At 38.2% G+C, this 15500-nt stretch overlaps 1 protein-coding gene across 2 annotated transcripts in view; it reads left to right on the top strand.

Moving 5' to 3' along the window:
* ASCC3 (activating signal cointegrator 1 complex subunit 3) overlaps positions 1-15500 on the top strand; it is a 284673-nt gene that overhangs the window by 241065 nt on the left and 28108 nt on the right. For both annotated transcript variants that reach the window (XM_080390028.1, XM_080390029.1), the window contains exons 35-36: positions 839-950; positions 1227-1361. In XM_080390028.1, the coding sequence (XP_080246154.1) occupies positions 839-950; positions 1227-1361 (247 nt within the window). The remainder of the gene's footprint in view (positions 1-838; positions 951-1226; positions 1362-15500) is intronic.

Raw genomic sequence — 15500 nt, forward strand, 5'->3', positions numbered from 1 at the left:
TCTGGAGCTCTCCCTGAAATGATACTAGTTTGTGTTAGTAAGAATCTTATAACACAGCTGAAGTTCTGCAGTTAAGAAGTACGAACTTCAGTGACTGGGTCTTTGTTATAGGCTGATATAACAATATTTTTTGGCACACTTTATAAGCATTTTTCCTTCATACAGATACTAAGAGCCATTGTTGCTGTATATAGTTAACCTAATAACTTTTACCTGAAAATGAACATGTGAAATAACCACATTGAAAAAATACCTGATTCCTTTTTTTAGTGATTTTGAGAATCAAATTCCGTGAAAATAAAACAATAAACATGAACGTTTGGGTGGGGTTAAGGTGACATTTACAAGAGATGTCACTGTATGTGCCTAGTTTTAGTTTTCAGAGTTCCAGGATGTAGGAACATTTGCTATCCTTGGTGGGCTTTCTTCCTTTCTCTTCAAGTTAAAGTATTGTTAGTTGTGTTATTATTGCTAGTTGACTTTTGTACTTATATGATCAGGAAAATATGCAATCAGGAGAATTTTCCCACTAACAAAATATAACCAGTTGAGTTCTGTTTGTATCAATTTTTCTATTAATAGACAGATAAATTGCCATCTTTCTCTATGTACATGCTTGTATTATGTTGGTTACTCTCACCAACCATTTAAGAATCATTAATTTCTTGTTAGACTATATAAGGGAATAATTCTGTTTAATTGTTTAATGTGGATATTTGCTGTTCCAAGTATGTGTGTGTATTATAGCAGCCTTGTAAGTTTTCCTACAAGACGTTATTGTTAAAAATCTTCAGTCTAAGAAGTATTCATGTAGTGCATCTGTTTTCAATTTATCTAGTTACTATAACTTGGATGATGTGAGCCATGACACTATGAATAAGTACCTCTCAAGCCTTGTTGAGAAATCCCTCTTCGATTTGGAATGCTCCTACTGTATTGAAGTTGGGAAGGTAAGACGAATCTGTGCCATACAAGATTCAGTAAGATACATGCTCCTAAAAGTTGGGAACAGCAGTATACATGCTCCTGATTCAATTTGTCTATGGAGCTATTTGTGAGACTTACATTGAAAACTGAGCTTAGTTGGGGTTGCAGCTAAATTATGATGTTAAATCATTTTTGCTGTTCTCTTTTGCAGAGTAGTCTTTAAATATTTTACAGTTTTGTAGAAACCATTCATATTGAACCCTGTAGGAACCATGTATATTTGATTCCTCTTTTAACAGGATAATCGCAGCATTGAACCTCTGACATATGGCCGCATTGCTTCCTATTACTATTTGAAGCATCCAACTATTGGGATGTTCAAAGATCAATTGAAACCTGAAAGCAGCATTGAAGAATTGCTCCTAATTCTGACAGTAAGTGCTGATATTTTCTTAACTTACACATACGTTAACTCATGACACATGTAGACACTTAGAAGTGTATTAAAAAAAAACCCTGAAATTAAAAAAAAAACTTTATTTCCTGATCTATAATTTCATTTTTTGTTGTTTTGAATAGTATACCTGAGTCATTTTTGAAGTTTCAAGTATTTCATCTAATCAGTACATCAAAATTACTATAAACAGCTGTTTCTCTCTTTATGTCCCTTTATAATGTTCAGTATCCATACAAATCTGATACTTGTTTTTTTCTAAGCTAGGTATAATATTGAAATGCCGCAATAATAACTGCCTGTCAACATCCTAAATCTGTACCAGGGCCACCATTTTGCACTGGGACGATGGGGAAGACACAGCAGTTTTAATAAGTGGGGGAGACATATGGGGAACACCTGTTCCCTAAAATGCGTTCTTTTCCTTCTCCCAGCCACCTCACAGTCCCTGAGGTCATAACTTGCAATAATGCCAGCTCCTACAGTTAGTCTAATGACTGTTTTGTAGAGAAATGGCAATGTAAGACAAAAAAAAATTTAGGTTACAAATCCGGAGGCACAGTGTACAATGCAGCATGACAGTATTACATTCTCATCAGAAAAGAATCAAGGTTTTCTCCATGTTCCTTTTTAAGTACTTAAGTAGTTATATCTAAAAAATACTCTTTTTCAAAATTATATAAGTCTAGTTATACAAACATATTTGAAAACAAGAATAGCCTGAATTTTATCCAGGAAAACTTATTTCTGCCCACTTATGATTGTAGTCTTTGTAATACATTATAGAAGTTACCCAAATTCTGTAATATTCTGATTTCCAAGTGTTAACTGCAAATCTAGAGTCCCATCTTACAGTATTTATGTATGTTCTTTTATATTCATTATTGTTTTGATATGCTGCCAAAACTTCTTTGAGGAGAAATACAAACAGCAAAATAAAGACTGCTGTTCAACAGTTTGCATCTCAACAAAACCTGATCAGTATTTCATGACACTAGGAAAGCCACTTTTCTAGTACAGAGACTTTCTTTCTGATAAATTTAAATCACCTGCTGCAAACATTCGGAGTGTTACAGCTCAGAAATAAAGGCCACAGTAATCTTTTATAATGGAAAGTGTTAGACAGCCTAAACAGGGGAATTGCTGTCACTGACCCTGCAATATCTGTTGTTCTGTTGTCAGAAAACATTGCAAATTATATGAAATGACATTCAGTCTATTTGGCTGAATTCAAACTGATAATCAACCACAATTCCTATATTCGCTGTATATAAAATAACTGAAATTTTAAGAAGGAATACCCACTAGTGAACAGAAGTCAAATAATATAATGCTGAGCATTCAAGGTGAGAGCTTTACTCCAGCTGCTGTCTTCTTAAAATCTCTTCTCTCTAGAGAAAAAATTCTCCTTAGAAACTTCAGGATTTCTTTTTAGACAAATTTGGACAGGGAAAGTTTGAGAATAACATTAGAAGAGATGAGGGACATTTCATGACACTGCTCAAGCTAGTGAGCAGCATATGGAAGATGAATGATGGAAGCAGAACGTAGTGCTGCCTGTCTTATGTCAGGTCTCCTCATCTATTTGAACAGCTTGCATCCATGAAGCACAAAGGTAAATGGCAAATATTTCTGTTGCAGACAAAACCTAGCGCACTACTGTTGGGCAGAAATTGTAAAATGTAAAATTCATTAACCTTGCTTTAATTCTTACTCTTTTATTAGTATTTTCTGGCAATATAATCTGTAAAGTTGTCCATTTACAGTCTTAAGAGGAACGAGACTAAAAATAAAATCAGTTAGGGGTCAAAAATTGTCCAGTTTCAATTTGAAAGATGAAAAGAATGTATGAATGCTGAATGCCATTATAGCTGACAATTTTTCTGTGCTTTTCATGCAGATGTTGATTTTCATAATTACTAGTAGAATTACTGTTCTATCTTCTTGAAGGTGTAAATGAAAAGATTTTTTCTCAATCTGATGTAGTGTTGAAAAGAATTGCCATTTCAAGAGAGTTATTGCCAAGGATCTTTTTTTTCCCCTAAACACTGTGAATTAATGAGTTTTATAATTACAGCAGTTGCTTCACACCTCTATTGTTAACCAATGACATTACATCTGCCTTGCTCCACTGGTGCCCTCTTCCTTCTTTATTGAAGCATTTAGCAGTTTTGTCAATAGGGAATTACATGGCATGGGGTAAGTAGTCTAATTAGGTATAAGTGAAAATCCTGAGGGAAAAGGATATTTAAAAAGTAATTTGAAGAATCTCTTAATGATGCTGGAACTGAAAGCTGTAGCTATAGTACAAAAAGGCTCATTGCAAAACATAATTATACTTGTGATTATTCCACTGATCACTCAGTTTTAAAATTTTGGATTTTGGACTGTGTTATTTAAGAATAACCAAAACAATTCCCAAATGCAGTTACAGGATTTTGTAGATGTGACATATGGGTGGGTCTTCTGTTTGTTTGCTTTGTTCATAATCTTGCAAGCCTTTAGACATTTACAAGTTGTCTGATGTATATGAGGAAGGTAGAAGTATACAATTGTAACAAAGAAGATACTGATGCTGTGGGTTTGAAATGGGATGTATACAAGTTTTTACCAAATTGTCAGTGTGTAACTTGAAAAGGAGCAAACATTTGTTTAAAACAAAACCAAGAAAAAAGCAAGATCACATTCAAGAATTCAGAAGTTTATCATCATATTAAGGATTTTAAATGTTTAAGGCTTTTTGTGTTTCAGATGGATATTTTGCCATGCTGATGGCATGATGAATGCAGGATGATTCACCAGTGAGTTATCAATGAATCTTTGCAACTCACATAAAAAAGTAGTTTTGAGTCATCCTGTTTCTAGTTCTGATGAATCTCTCAAAAAAGTCTCTTGATAGCAAGAATTGTTTCCACTTAGTAGTCAGGACCTTTCATAGTCAATTCTCCAGTATCTGTTCTTTGGTTTATTTTTTTCATTTGATCGTCTGCCAGCATTCTGCAAGATCAAATGATTTTTTTTCAGTATGGTTTAGGGGTTGAAGTATCCATAACATGAGTAGGAACATGGCAAGTGGGAACACCTCCAGTCATGTTGGAAGTATACAGTAGTAAGTGATACAAATAGATGGGGTACAATCATGCTTTTTCCTTCTCCTCCCAGTAAATCTGTACTGGAGGTGTGAAATGTGCATTAGGTTTGCAGTTAACAGGCAAAGTTCAGATTCAGTTACTTCTGTAACTGACTTGTGCTAGTGACCCTGCTATTTTTCGGAGAGAAAATGTTTGATGTTTTTCCATAGAGCTTTCTTTAAAACTTCTCTAACTGTGCTTCAGACAGTAGTAATCCAAATGAGCTTAATCACTGTTGAGTTATGGTGCTTCTTGCATTAAGTATTACTGATGAGAAAGTGTTCATGAATTATTGCTGACAGGCTGGATTTCCCTGTGGTACCTAGACTGTTTCCTTTTATTCTGAAAGTTAGGTGCAAAGTTTGAAACGGAAGTCTAGGTAAAAAATAGTAAGAGATACTTTGGGGTATATTTTTTTAATTTTCTGTACTGAAGCAGCATCACCACAAATGTTTTTAAAATCAAATGTACAATTTTTTGTACCTTGAGGAAAGGAGGTCTGTCTTGATGATTAATCAGGTCTGTGATGGCTAGATCCACTAGCTTCATGATTTTTGGTGATTTGTTACTGCACTTATTTGGTCATCTGGTTAATATTCTTATTTACAGAGCAAATACTTCATCATATCTGTTCATACCAGACAGTGAAGGAGAGAACATTACCATTTTTCATCCCTTGTTTTATCTGCATGTTGTCTCTTATTTTTGTTTTTGAGTTCTACCTACAAGAAAGAACTGGTTGATTTTCTTGTGCCTACTACTGTCTTTCATATAAACTGGTTATAAGCAATGGTTTCTTTCTAACTGGGGAGCTTAGGGACAGCACAACATGGTTATTTGTGTTGTAGCGAGGCATACATATCCATCTTTCTGTGACATAAACATGGGCTTATCAAATTGGTATCCACATACCTCTTCCCTATATTTCTATCCAGTAATTGACATGGTTTTCTTACACTGGCTTGTATTAGACTAAGTATTTTGGAACTCAGCAGAAAATCTGGGATTCCTGAAGTAGCAGATTTGGAAGGTCGAAGGAGGGGAGATTCATGAAACAGGCACTCTTCAAGATACATAGCCGAAAGTTATTTATGTCTTGTCTGTCTTTCACTACCTATTCAGTATTTGCAGTACAAGATTCTAAATAACTCAACCAATACCTTTATTTTCTGTTCATCATCATTGGCACATCCTATTCTAACCAGGGAAATATGCAAGTCATTGTGAGTATTTACACTCTCATTCAAAAATTATACTGTTTCTGCAACAGGATTCTACCTTAAAGCTGCCACAAAGATTTTTGACTCAGTAATAAATCACCTTTTCAACTGGTCTCCAGTTAGATGCCAGGGAAAGGGGAGTTAATAAGTTACAAAAATACTGCCCAAGAACAAGCTAATGTGAGCTATTTTGTGTAATATTTTCTCTGCAAGCCATGGCAGAAGCATTACTTCGGGGGGGTTTTAAGGTATTATATAAAACTGATGTACTGTTCTATAGCCATTTCAGAAAAAAATCAGATCACTCTTCCTAGGTCAGTCATTTTCCAGTTTAAATTTACATTTAATTTAGAAGAAAATAAAGGTGCTACTATTATTTTCTTCATAATAAAAGTGCAGTAAGACTGTATTCATTGTGTTATTCTTTTTAAATATGACATTTCAGTGTCAAGAAAACACCTTATTACATAAACTTTATCTCAGATGAGAATTAATTATGTTACATGCTAACTTTTAAAGAACTTACATATTTGGTTTCACATATATCATGAATTCTCAACAATATGAGCATGACTGCTGTGGCCACTCAACAAATAGGAACAGGCCTCAGCCCTTGTGCATATTTCAGTGACCCCTTGTAACAGGAGAAAACTGTTACCTCTTACCATTAAATCTTTTCTTCACAATAAATCCATACCTAGGACCATTCAATGCATAAACATCATCCTAAAGAGAGGCATTTCCAGGATCATTTCCTTAACTTTTATAGGGCCTATACTCTCTGGACTTTAGTATTTAAAGCATTTGTGCTTCAGTTCCCACTTGGAACATCTAGATAGTACCATAGTGTATTTAATAAAATTGTCTAAATTTGAAAATTGTGTTTGGCTTCATGAAAATAAAACAGAATGTTACAGTGAATTTTAATAGCATCTAAATTGTGTCATCTATACCCAGTATATTCAAAATACCTTGTAATTAGCAGAAAGAGTACTTACACATATGAATACTCACAGATTAAATTTGTCTTGATTTTTCTGTGGTCCCAGTAGATGGAGCAGTTTTTAATGTTCTTGTAGTACTTGAATATAGTAATTTTTTTCTAGCATCATGACACAATTATTTCCTATTTTTCTTTTTCCAAATGATTGTTTGATTTTTAGTTTGAAAGCATCATATGCTGCCTGCCTCTCCAGAAAAGCACAATCAGTTGGTAAATCAAGATGACAATGCCCACCACTGACAGCTAACTGAACACAACATAAGTCTTTCCTTTTTATGGCATCAATAAGAAAGAATTACGTTCAAAACCACAAAATATAAAACCTTCCCATCTCCAATACACATGACTGTCTAATCTCTGTTTAACATATCTCTTTTTTCCGTCCAATCTGTTTACTCAACTTCTGACATTACTTGCCAGCTTAAAAAAATGAGTCAATACTCAGGAAAGTTAAAACAAAAACTATTTTAAAGTTGAAGCTAAAGGTTTGAATACATTTCTCATGAGGCAGACCATAAGACAAGAACTGTTATTTTGGAAATAATATAGTATCTTTAATTTGTTTCTTTTTTTTTGAATTTTTTTTTTATTATGGTGCAACATCTGAGGTAAAAACTTGGAGAAGTGTATATGTCGTAGTTGAAGCCGGTAGCTTCGGTCTGTATCCCCATTTCAAACAGTTCCTTTAGTAACTGTTTCTGTCAGAAAAATGTGGAAATAAACTCCTTTAACAGGAGCTATAGATGAAGTTATAGCAGCAAAACGCTCACATATACCAATGAAATATATTTTGATGAGCTGGGGAACTATTGCACTTGTATCTGCTAAGGCAGATACAAATACTGTCCTGGTCTTGTAGTTAAAAATGTGAACGCTGGCTGCCATCTGTGGCAGATCAGTGCTTGTCCTTGGTATATGTGCTGGAAGCAAGTTCAGTGATAGCAAGCTTCTTTTAGCTGACTACTTAAAGCTGCAGGAAGTTCAACCATGCACCATTTTTTGATTGACTGATTGATTTCAGCACAAAAGTTTCTTACTACTTGGCAGTTAGAATTGTGGACATCATCATTATGCAAGGTTTCAAACTATGCATAGTTGTGTACATGCAGCCAATACTTTGTGAAGTATTCATACTGAAAATTAAATGACACTTTTTCACTAGTCATGTCATACGACTCTACTTTCAAATAAATATACAATGTATTTGTTGACATAACATTTGTGTTTGTTGAAACACAACTGAAGGTCTAAACTACATCTTTATTAAGATAAAGCTGAACATTCTATAACACACAGCACTGCTTTGTGGCCGTGGGCTCCCATGCCCCAAGTACTCCAGAAGGCAGACTTACAAGCTTGGTGTGCCTTTAGGGAGTCAGTACAAGTTCTACCGACTTTGACCTTCCCAATTTGTAATTAAAGTGCAGTAGGCAGATTTGGGCCCTCTGCAGCCTGCAGTTCTTTTGTCTTCACTGGTTTCTAGTTAATTGCCTTTACTTATGATAGAATTATACTATTACACTGTTAATTATACAGTTACAATTATATTGCTGATGAATTTGTTTTCACAGAATTAGTTCACTTAGTGACGCCAGCTCAGCCTTACTAACTGCTGTTTAAAGACACACAAATGTTTTTCTGTCAGGAGAGAAGTTATTGCTCAGACTTGTAAAACTGTTAAGAAAGAGGAAGGCATTTTGTAGCTTGTTCCCTGATTGGAACAGAAATTTCAGGATAATGATTGGTTTGGCTGAAATAATTACATCATACAAGATTGGTATCCAATAAATTGTTCCTTTAGCATAGTAGTTTAAAGAAAAAAAAAAAAAGGACATAAGAGGATTACTGATCAGTCCTTAATGAAGTATCTGACACTTGTATTTTCCTATTTACATTTAGATTCTTTCTTTGTCTCATTCTTTTTTTTTCCCTGATTTTTTTAACCTGGCTAGCTTTAGAAGGTTGAATTTTGTTTTAAATGTTGATGTTCTATATTATCACAAATTAACTTTTAAGAAATCGGCCTCTCCTTTTATTTGTCTAATATTTACAATGTGCTTTGTTTCACAGTTACTTAGGTAGCTCATGCTACCTATACCTATGTTAGAAGAAATTGCAGAGGGATTTTTGATATCAAAAAGCCAAAACTTTCTTTAGCATTTGAAAAAGTTAATATATTTTTGTAAATGTGGTATAGCATACTAAGCTTGCTTTTGGAGAACAAATGATTGCAGATTTTCTTCACCTCTGAAGCTTAATGAATGTGAGCCAGACATCCAGCAAAATACTGAAAATGTACGTGAAAACTGTCAAATTGCACACTTTTCTAAGTCATTTTATCTGATATGATGCTTGAATAGAGCTTTCCTTAATTTGTAGTAGATCATCGTCCTGTTGCCTATGGAAGAGTCAAATCAGACATCACCAGTTTGACTGGGTTGCCCACATGCCAACTTTCCACTGCCTTTCCTTTCTGTCTTCTAATGGAAAAGACTAGCAAGCCAGCAGAGATTGTTCAAACTGCTAGTTTTCAGAAAGAGAAAATAACTCAAGTCTATTGCTTTCACCTTTGCAGTTGAGAGGCTAAAATTCCTCTCACAACAGGTCTCTCAAATCCTTCTCCTGTCAAGGTGAAGGCATGCTACTATGTTCACTTTATTTAGTGTATATATGCATGTCTACTTGCAAAATATTTTTAGGTATAACTGATACCTACAATATTATGAAAATTTATCTTAAAAATACTATATCATTGAATGCACATTATTCTGTAGATTTTAATGAGATGAATTACAACTCTTATCATTTGCTTAAGACAGCAAGCAAGTGTAAACAACATGAGGTGTAGATAATTATTTTTCTTTTGTATATGATTGTCTTAATACTTACTATATGCAGTCATATAAGATGCTAATTTTTAATACTTCTTTAGCTATAAGAATGCATGTTTGCTTTCTCTTGATTCACACAGAACAGATGGATGCTTGACTGCCTGCTAATCCACAGCTGGAATGGTTTCAGCGGTTTCCACGTTGCTGGGTTAGAGTGGCTTTTCTAGTGGACTGAGAGGGCAGCAAAAGAGGGATATCATTATTCATCAGTATCCCAGTGGGATCGCTGCCAGCAGAGATTAATTTTTTCTGTTATGCTTGTAAAACAAGCTCAGGTGGAGTCTCTAATCCTCAGGGCACGGGTGGCAGATCAAGGAAGATGCTACAAAGCTAGTTAATTTTCAGATTCTAGGGGAAACAGAAGCTCTGTTAGATGTATAAATACATGATTGCAAATTTAAGTAGCTCAAAGCCAAATGGGATCTTCCTAGACATCTGGTACTGAAAATCTCTGGGTTTTTTGTCTTTTAAAAGAAGTTCTTAAAACTTTACACCAGAGGCAAAATATCTGCAACTCTTAATCGTCAGTTATCTTTCTTTTTTTTCTTCTTTTTTTTAATACAGCTCTTATGGTGTACATTAGATGAATGCCTTTATTTACAGGTAGAAAATACATGGTATAAGTTTGTGTAGGAACCCGAGTTTACAGTATCCTCACAAATGTGTGTGCAGTGAACATCACCAACAAAAATTATCACTTGCTATCCAAAAAGGCTTAGATCTGCCCTAGTAGTGCATGGTATGTCTCATTCAGGTAATGGGATGTTCTGTTTAAGGTCAAGTGTGGTCCAAGGGATTTTTGCCATGTTACTCACTGTATCAGACCTCTGGTCATTCATGACAGAAGTGTTGATACAACTTCCTCAAATCAAGCACACTAAAATACTGACAGATAGTCTATTTATTTAATAGACTTCAAATATTTTTCCTTTTACTGACTTCTGTTTCCTCAGTGATTCCCTCTCTTCCTCAGCCTTATAATTATCAGCGTCTTCCATCTCTGCATTACCTTGTAGCTCTTGAGTTCTTCAAAACATTGGGTCAGATTTTCAAGCAATGTTAATCCACATAGTTACACTGAAATGAGTGGAGATATGCCAGTTTTTATCAGCAGGGAGCTACCCTTATTGAAATTTACTTGCAGCAGCTGTCACTTCCTCTTACAGTTGTGTTTTTTTTATTATTATATTAAACTATTTTCATTTAAAAGTGCTCAGAGTGAGACCAGTAGCATTGGCTTGCTGAAAAGGCATTGTGCATGTAGGCACCTTCCAAGTTTCCATATATTTCTGCCAGTTCGTATTGTTCTTCTATTATTCTGGCTTGAGCCTTTCTTGAACAGACGCTGCTAGTCATTTCACCACATGATGACAGGTATTCACGCCTGTGAACTTTTTATTCCCTTTTGTCTCTGGTCACACAGTAGTCTAGATCTGGAATTTAATCCAGTACAAAAATGCGGCAGTGTGCATTTGTGGCTCCCCACTAGGGGAGCTGCCACAGGTCAGCAGATCTGAAATACGGTTTTCAACACACAGAGCTTTTACAGCTTGCCATTAACATATACAGTATGTATGGGCCCCATTTCACATAAAGAACTAGTAGTGCTTACTCCTGTCTCCCATGCAAAGTATCATTAACTTAATGCAGAGATATGTTAACTTCTTCCCTGGGTCTGGGCTCTGCACTGGAAGATCCCAATGGAGAATCAAAGCCAAAGATGGAAAATGACTGATCGCTTTCCCAGGGAAAGCTGTGTGCCAAGATTTGCTATTCCAGTTTTTATTGCTATCATCATCTCAATCAGCAGTTGAGCCAGCTGATTCAGCCAAGCTCAGCTTGTGGACAAACGTCCAAATAGAACTGAAGTAGATTTCTCATGGCAATCAGACTTTTGAATGTACACTCAGAGATTATCCCAGTTTTGTGTTAGCACATTACTGAGTTCACGCACTGAAAAGCTTTTCTGTGTTAGTGCAATACAGTTAGTTTCAGTACGGCCACAAAAAGTCAGGTTTACATCTTTCCTGTAATGTCACCAGATTACAAGGGAAGAAAGTTGTGGGTCACTGCCCCATCTAGGTCTTGAGATTTTAAAAATGGGGTGATGATAATGTATTCAGAATGGGCAGGTTCAAAGCATTCTCATGAAAAGTAATGGGAAAAGTCTGGCATCTTGGAGAAGCAAAAATCTCAACAATCCCATTTCCAGTGATAAAATGTAGTGATTCTCTCACTATAATTCACTTTTTTAATGGAATTTATGACATTCCATTTATATTTATTTGCTATGGTCAGAGTAACTTGCTGTAGGTGAAGAATGTGTATGCCATACCAGTTTCAGATGTTTTCTCTAATTTTTGTCCTACTTTAGTCTTCTTTTGCATTTATTTTTCCTTAAACTGACTGGGCAAGTGTTACCAGCTTGGTTACAATCAGTAATTTAACTTAAAAAACTGAGAGTGAACTAAAGCCACCTCTATGAAAGTTGTATAAGCTTAATACTGTGAAAGTACTTACACATTTGGGAGGAAAATGAAGCACTGAGTTATGATTGTAATCATAAACTTTATGGATTGTGAGAGTTAAGACTTAAAATCATGAATTCATTCCTTGGTTTGATGTATTTCAGGAATGTATGCAATTTTAAAAGGAAATTATTCTGAAACAGAATGGTTCTATAAGTATGGGTTTTGCTGTTTGGTAAACCAATTATAATGACTGTATTATCTATTACTGTATATTTCTGTACACTGATACCTAGCTTCTCTGATATGCTTAAGAAACTTGGGGGGGGGGAGGGAAATCGACTTTCAAGTTAGTATAGAAGTCCTAAGAACTTTTTTCCCATGTCAAATTATTGTTATTTTATATAATCCTCCCTCTCATATTGCTAGCATGCTTGCATTTTCTTTTAGCAACTCTATGCTGAAGCAGAGGTCTGTAATTTAACTTTGTACTTTAGAAGTTCCCAGATCTGCCAGGTCACTCTCTGCTACTGGTAGCTAATATTGCTGACCTCCTATTGCTCTGTGCACAGTGGCAAAGGTCTTTCAGACTCCTGACCCCTGGTCATCAGGAATGTCATCAGTAGTTTGTAGTTTGGATGTTTTAAGTAAGAGGTGAACTTGTGAAATCTAAACCCTTCAGCGTGTTTTTAAGTGATCACTCAACTGTTTCATTGCCCTAGCTTGTACTTTTTATGATGTCTATAATTGTAAAATGTGTGGTCTTTATCATATGCAGCTATTTAAAAGTGAAAATCAAACACTTGTCTGTTTAAAGTTGTAAGTCTGAGAATACAGTTATGTATGATTTCTCTGATCACTAATGTGAGTACTATAAGAGCTTTTAACTTTCATGTTCTTATAAACTACATTTGTAGGTCCCATTACTGAAATGTGCCCATTTTAAATCCTGAAAGATAGTTACAAATTAATTTTTAAAAGATAATAGATTTACATACTTGCATGTTACTGGGTTTTACAACTTTATCTCTTCAGTTTCTCATGCTGAACTGGAAACTTCCAGTTCCTGCTCTGATAAGTCTTAAATCTAGAGACAGAGCCCAGGGTAGCCCAGCCTCACTATTTTGCTCCTACCTAGTTTATTGGATTAACTTTACAATTTGAATTCTGTGTTTCTTTTTTTGAGACATATCTTTTATCTCTGGAAATGCATTAACCAGTAATTAACTAATAAAAATGGTTAGTATTTGTTTCAAGAAGATACTGAGCAGCCCTTATCCCTTGGACGTTGCTTTCCACCCTACACCTATCTGGTTTCCTCCTGTCATTTTTCCAAAAGTAGAGAGTGGAGAGTGCACTGATGGAGTACCAGGGAAGTGGCAAGATCATTTTCCTGTTACCCAAGCAGGAGCGGAGAGTCAGGGCAGGCACAGCCCCCAGTGCAGCACCAGTGCCAGAGAGAGAATCCCTTCTCGGCAGCCAAGGACAGCCGGTGCCCGGGGGCCGCGCTCTGACCCTGTGCCCGGCAGGGGCTTTGCGTCCTGCCTTGCCCTGCCTGCCTTGCCCTGCCTCCCTGCCTGCCCTGCCCTGCCCTGCCTGCCCTGCCTGCCCTGCCTCCCTGCCCTGCCCTGCCCTGCCTCCCTGCCCTGCCTCCCTGCCTGCCCTGCCTCCCTGCCCTGCCTGCCTGCCCTGCCTGCCCTGCCTCCCTGCCCTGCCTGCCTGCCCTGCCTGCCCTGCCTCCCTGCCTGCCCTGCCTCCCTGCCCTGCCTGCCTGCCCTGCCTGCCCTGCCTGCCTGCCCTGCCTCCCTGCCTGCCCTGCCTCCCTGCCTTGCCTGCCCTGCCTCCCTGCCCTGCCTGCCTGCCCTGCCTGCCCTGCCCTGCCTCCCTGCCCTGCCTGCCTGCCCTGCCTCCCTGCCTGCCCTGCCTGCCCTGCCTCCCTGCCAGCCACCCACCCTGGCAGGGGGCGGCGGGGAAGCCCCCGTGGGAAAGGAGCTGGGCTGCAGGGCTGGCTCTGATACGCCGGGTGCCCTTTGGTGGCGCTGCCATACACATGCAGTTGACAAGGAGCTGGTGGTGGCCCTGGCACTTGCTCACTGTGCCCATACTATGTGCTTGCAGGATGGACCTGCCTCCAGATGCAAAAACCAAGGCTCCTCCACAGCAAAACAAGGCAGGCACGCATGATGGAGTGCAAGCCATAGCAGGAGGGGGGTGGGGGGTGGGGGTGGGAGAGGCAAACTAACTTTAAAGACATTTTACAAATAAAACCAAAATATTTCAGTCCATTCCTAATGCTGGACAAAGCACACCCCTAACACTTGGAAACATTTTGCTTCCCAACAAACTTGGCACTAGAGATGAGAAATGCCAAACCCAGCAGTTCCAGTGCTGTTAAGCTGCAGAAACCCAAAAGCAACAATGGGAATTGCTAAACACCAGCATCCCCAACAGTCTCCCTCGCAGGAGCCCAGCCTCAGAAATGCTTTCAGACATAATACTTCCCCCTATAAAATACATCAAAAGTCTCTAATCCTAACCTTGTAGGATCTCCCTGATATGGAGAACAAATCCCTTGAAACACCCTCATTGAATTGCAGAGATGCCAGCACATGGAAGGGCTCAGGGGACAGACCCTCCACTGCCTGAGGACCAGACCTGACCTCAGTTCCCAGCAGCGGTGGGAGCAGAACTGGGAAACACCAAGGTGGAGATAAGGACACAGCCTCTCCCCTGGGTTTTCCAGGCCCACTCCACTGGACTGCCCTATGCGGTGCGTGAGCAGAGGCACATGCCGAAATCCCAATACACGACAGCTAGCTCAGGGGTTTGGCAGATACATGAGGTCAGGGCACTCCATAAGCCAGCAAGAAATGCTGAAGATAGGGATGCTTCAGATTCCAGCTGCCTCTTGGGCACTTTGAGTGGGGCAGGGCTCTCCGAAAACACATTCCTCCACTGGGAAGCAGCAGCCCTGAACCCTCTCCCAGCATCAGGTAACTAAGCCCTTTCTTTGCAAAGCAAGGGCTGCTCTATTCTTTCCAAACAATGTTATCATTTGGCAGCGGTGCTCCTGCTTATCTGGCAGCTTGAGCATTACCCAGAATGTGGAAGAGCTGGGCTCCTCTGCCCAGGGGCTCCGTGGTGGGGGGAGACACCCTCCATCTCACCCCGGCCCCCACCCCCACTGCCTTGGCTTGCAAAGGGTCTGGGCATGGCAGGGCAACCACAGCTCCCAGGCTGAGGACCTCCTCCCAAGGTTTTCCCTGCAATGGTGCATGGTATATGAAGGCAAGGAGCTTATTTAGAAATGGTCTCTGTGGTGAATTACAGTATCATGCAGGAAATATATTCTAATCTTGCCTGACAATTTCTGTTTTCTTCTTCTGCATCATGTTAGCCCCTTTTC

Source organism: Falco punctatus (genome assembly GCF_963210335.1).
Source record: "Falco punctatus genome assembly, chromosome: 5".
NCBI classification, from domain to species: Eukaryota; Metazoa; Chordata; class Aves; order Falconiformes; family Falconidae; genus Falco; species Falco punctatus.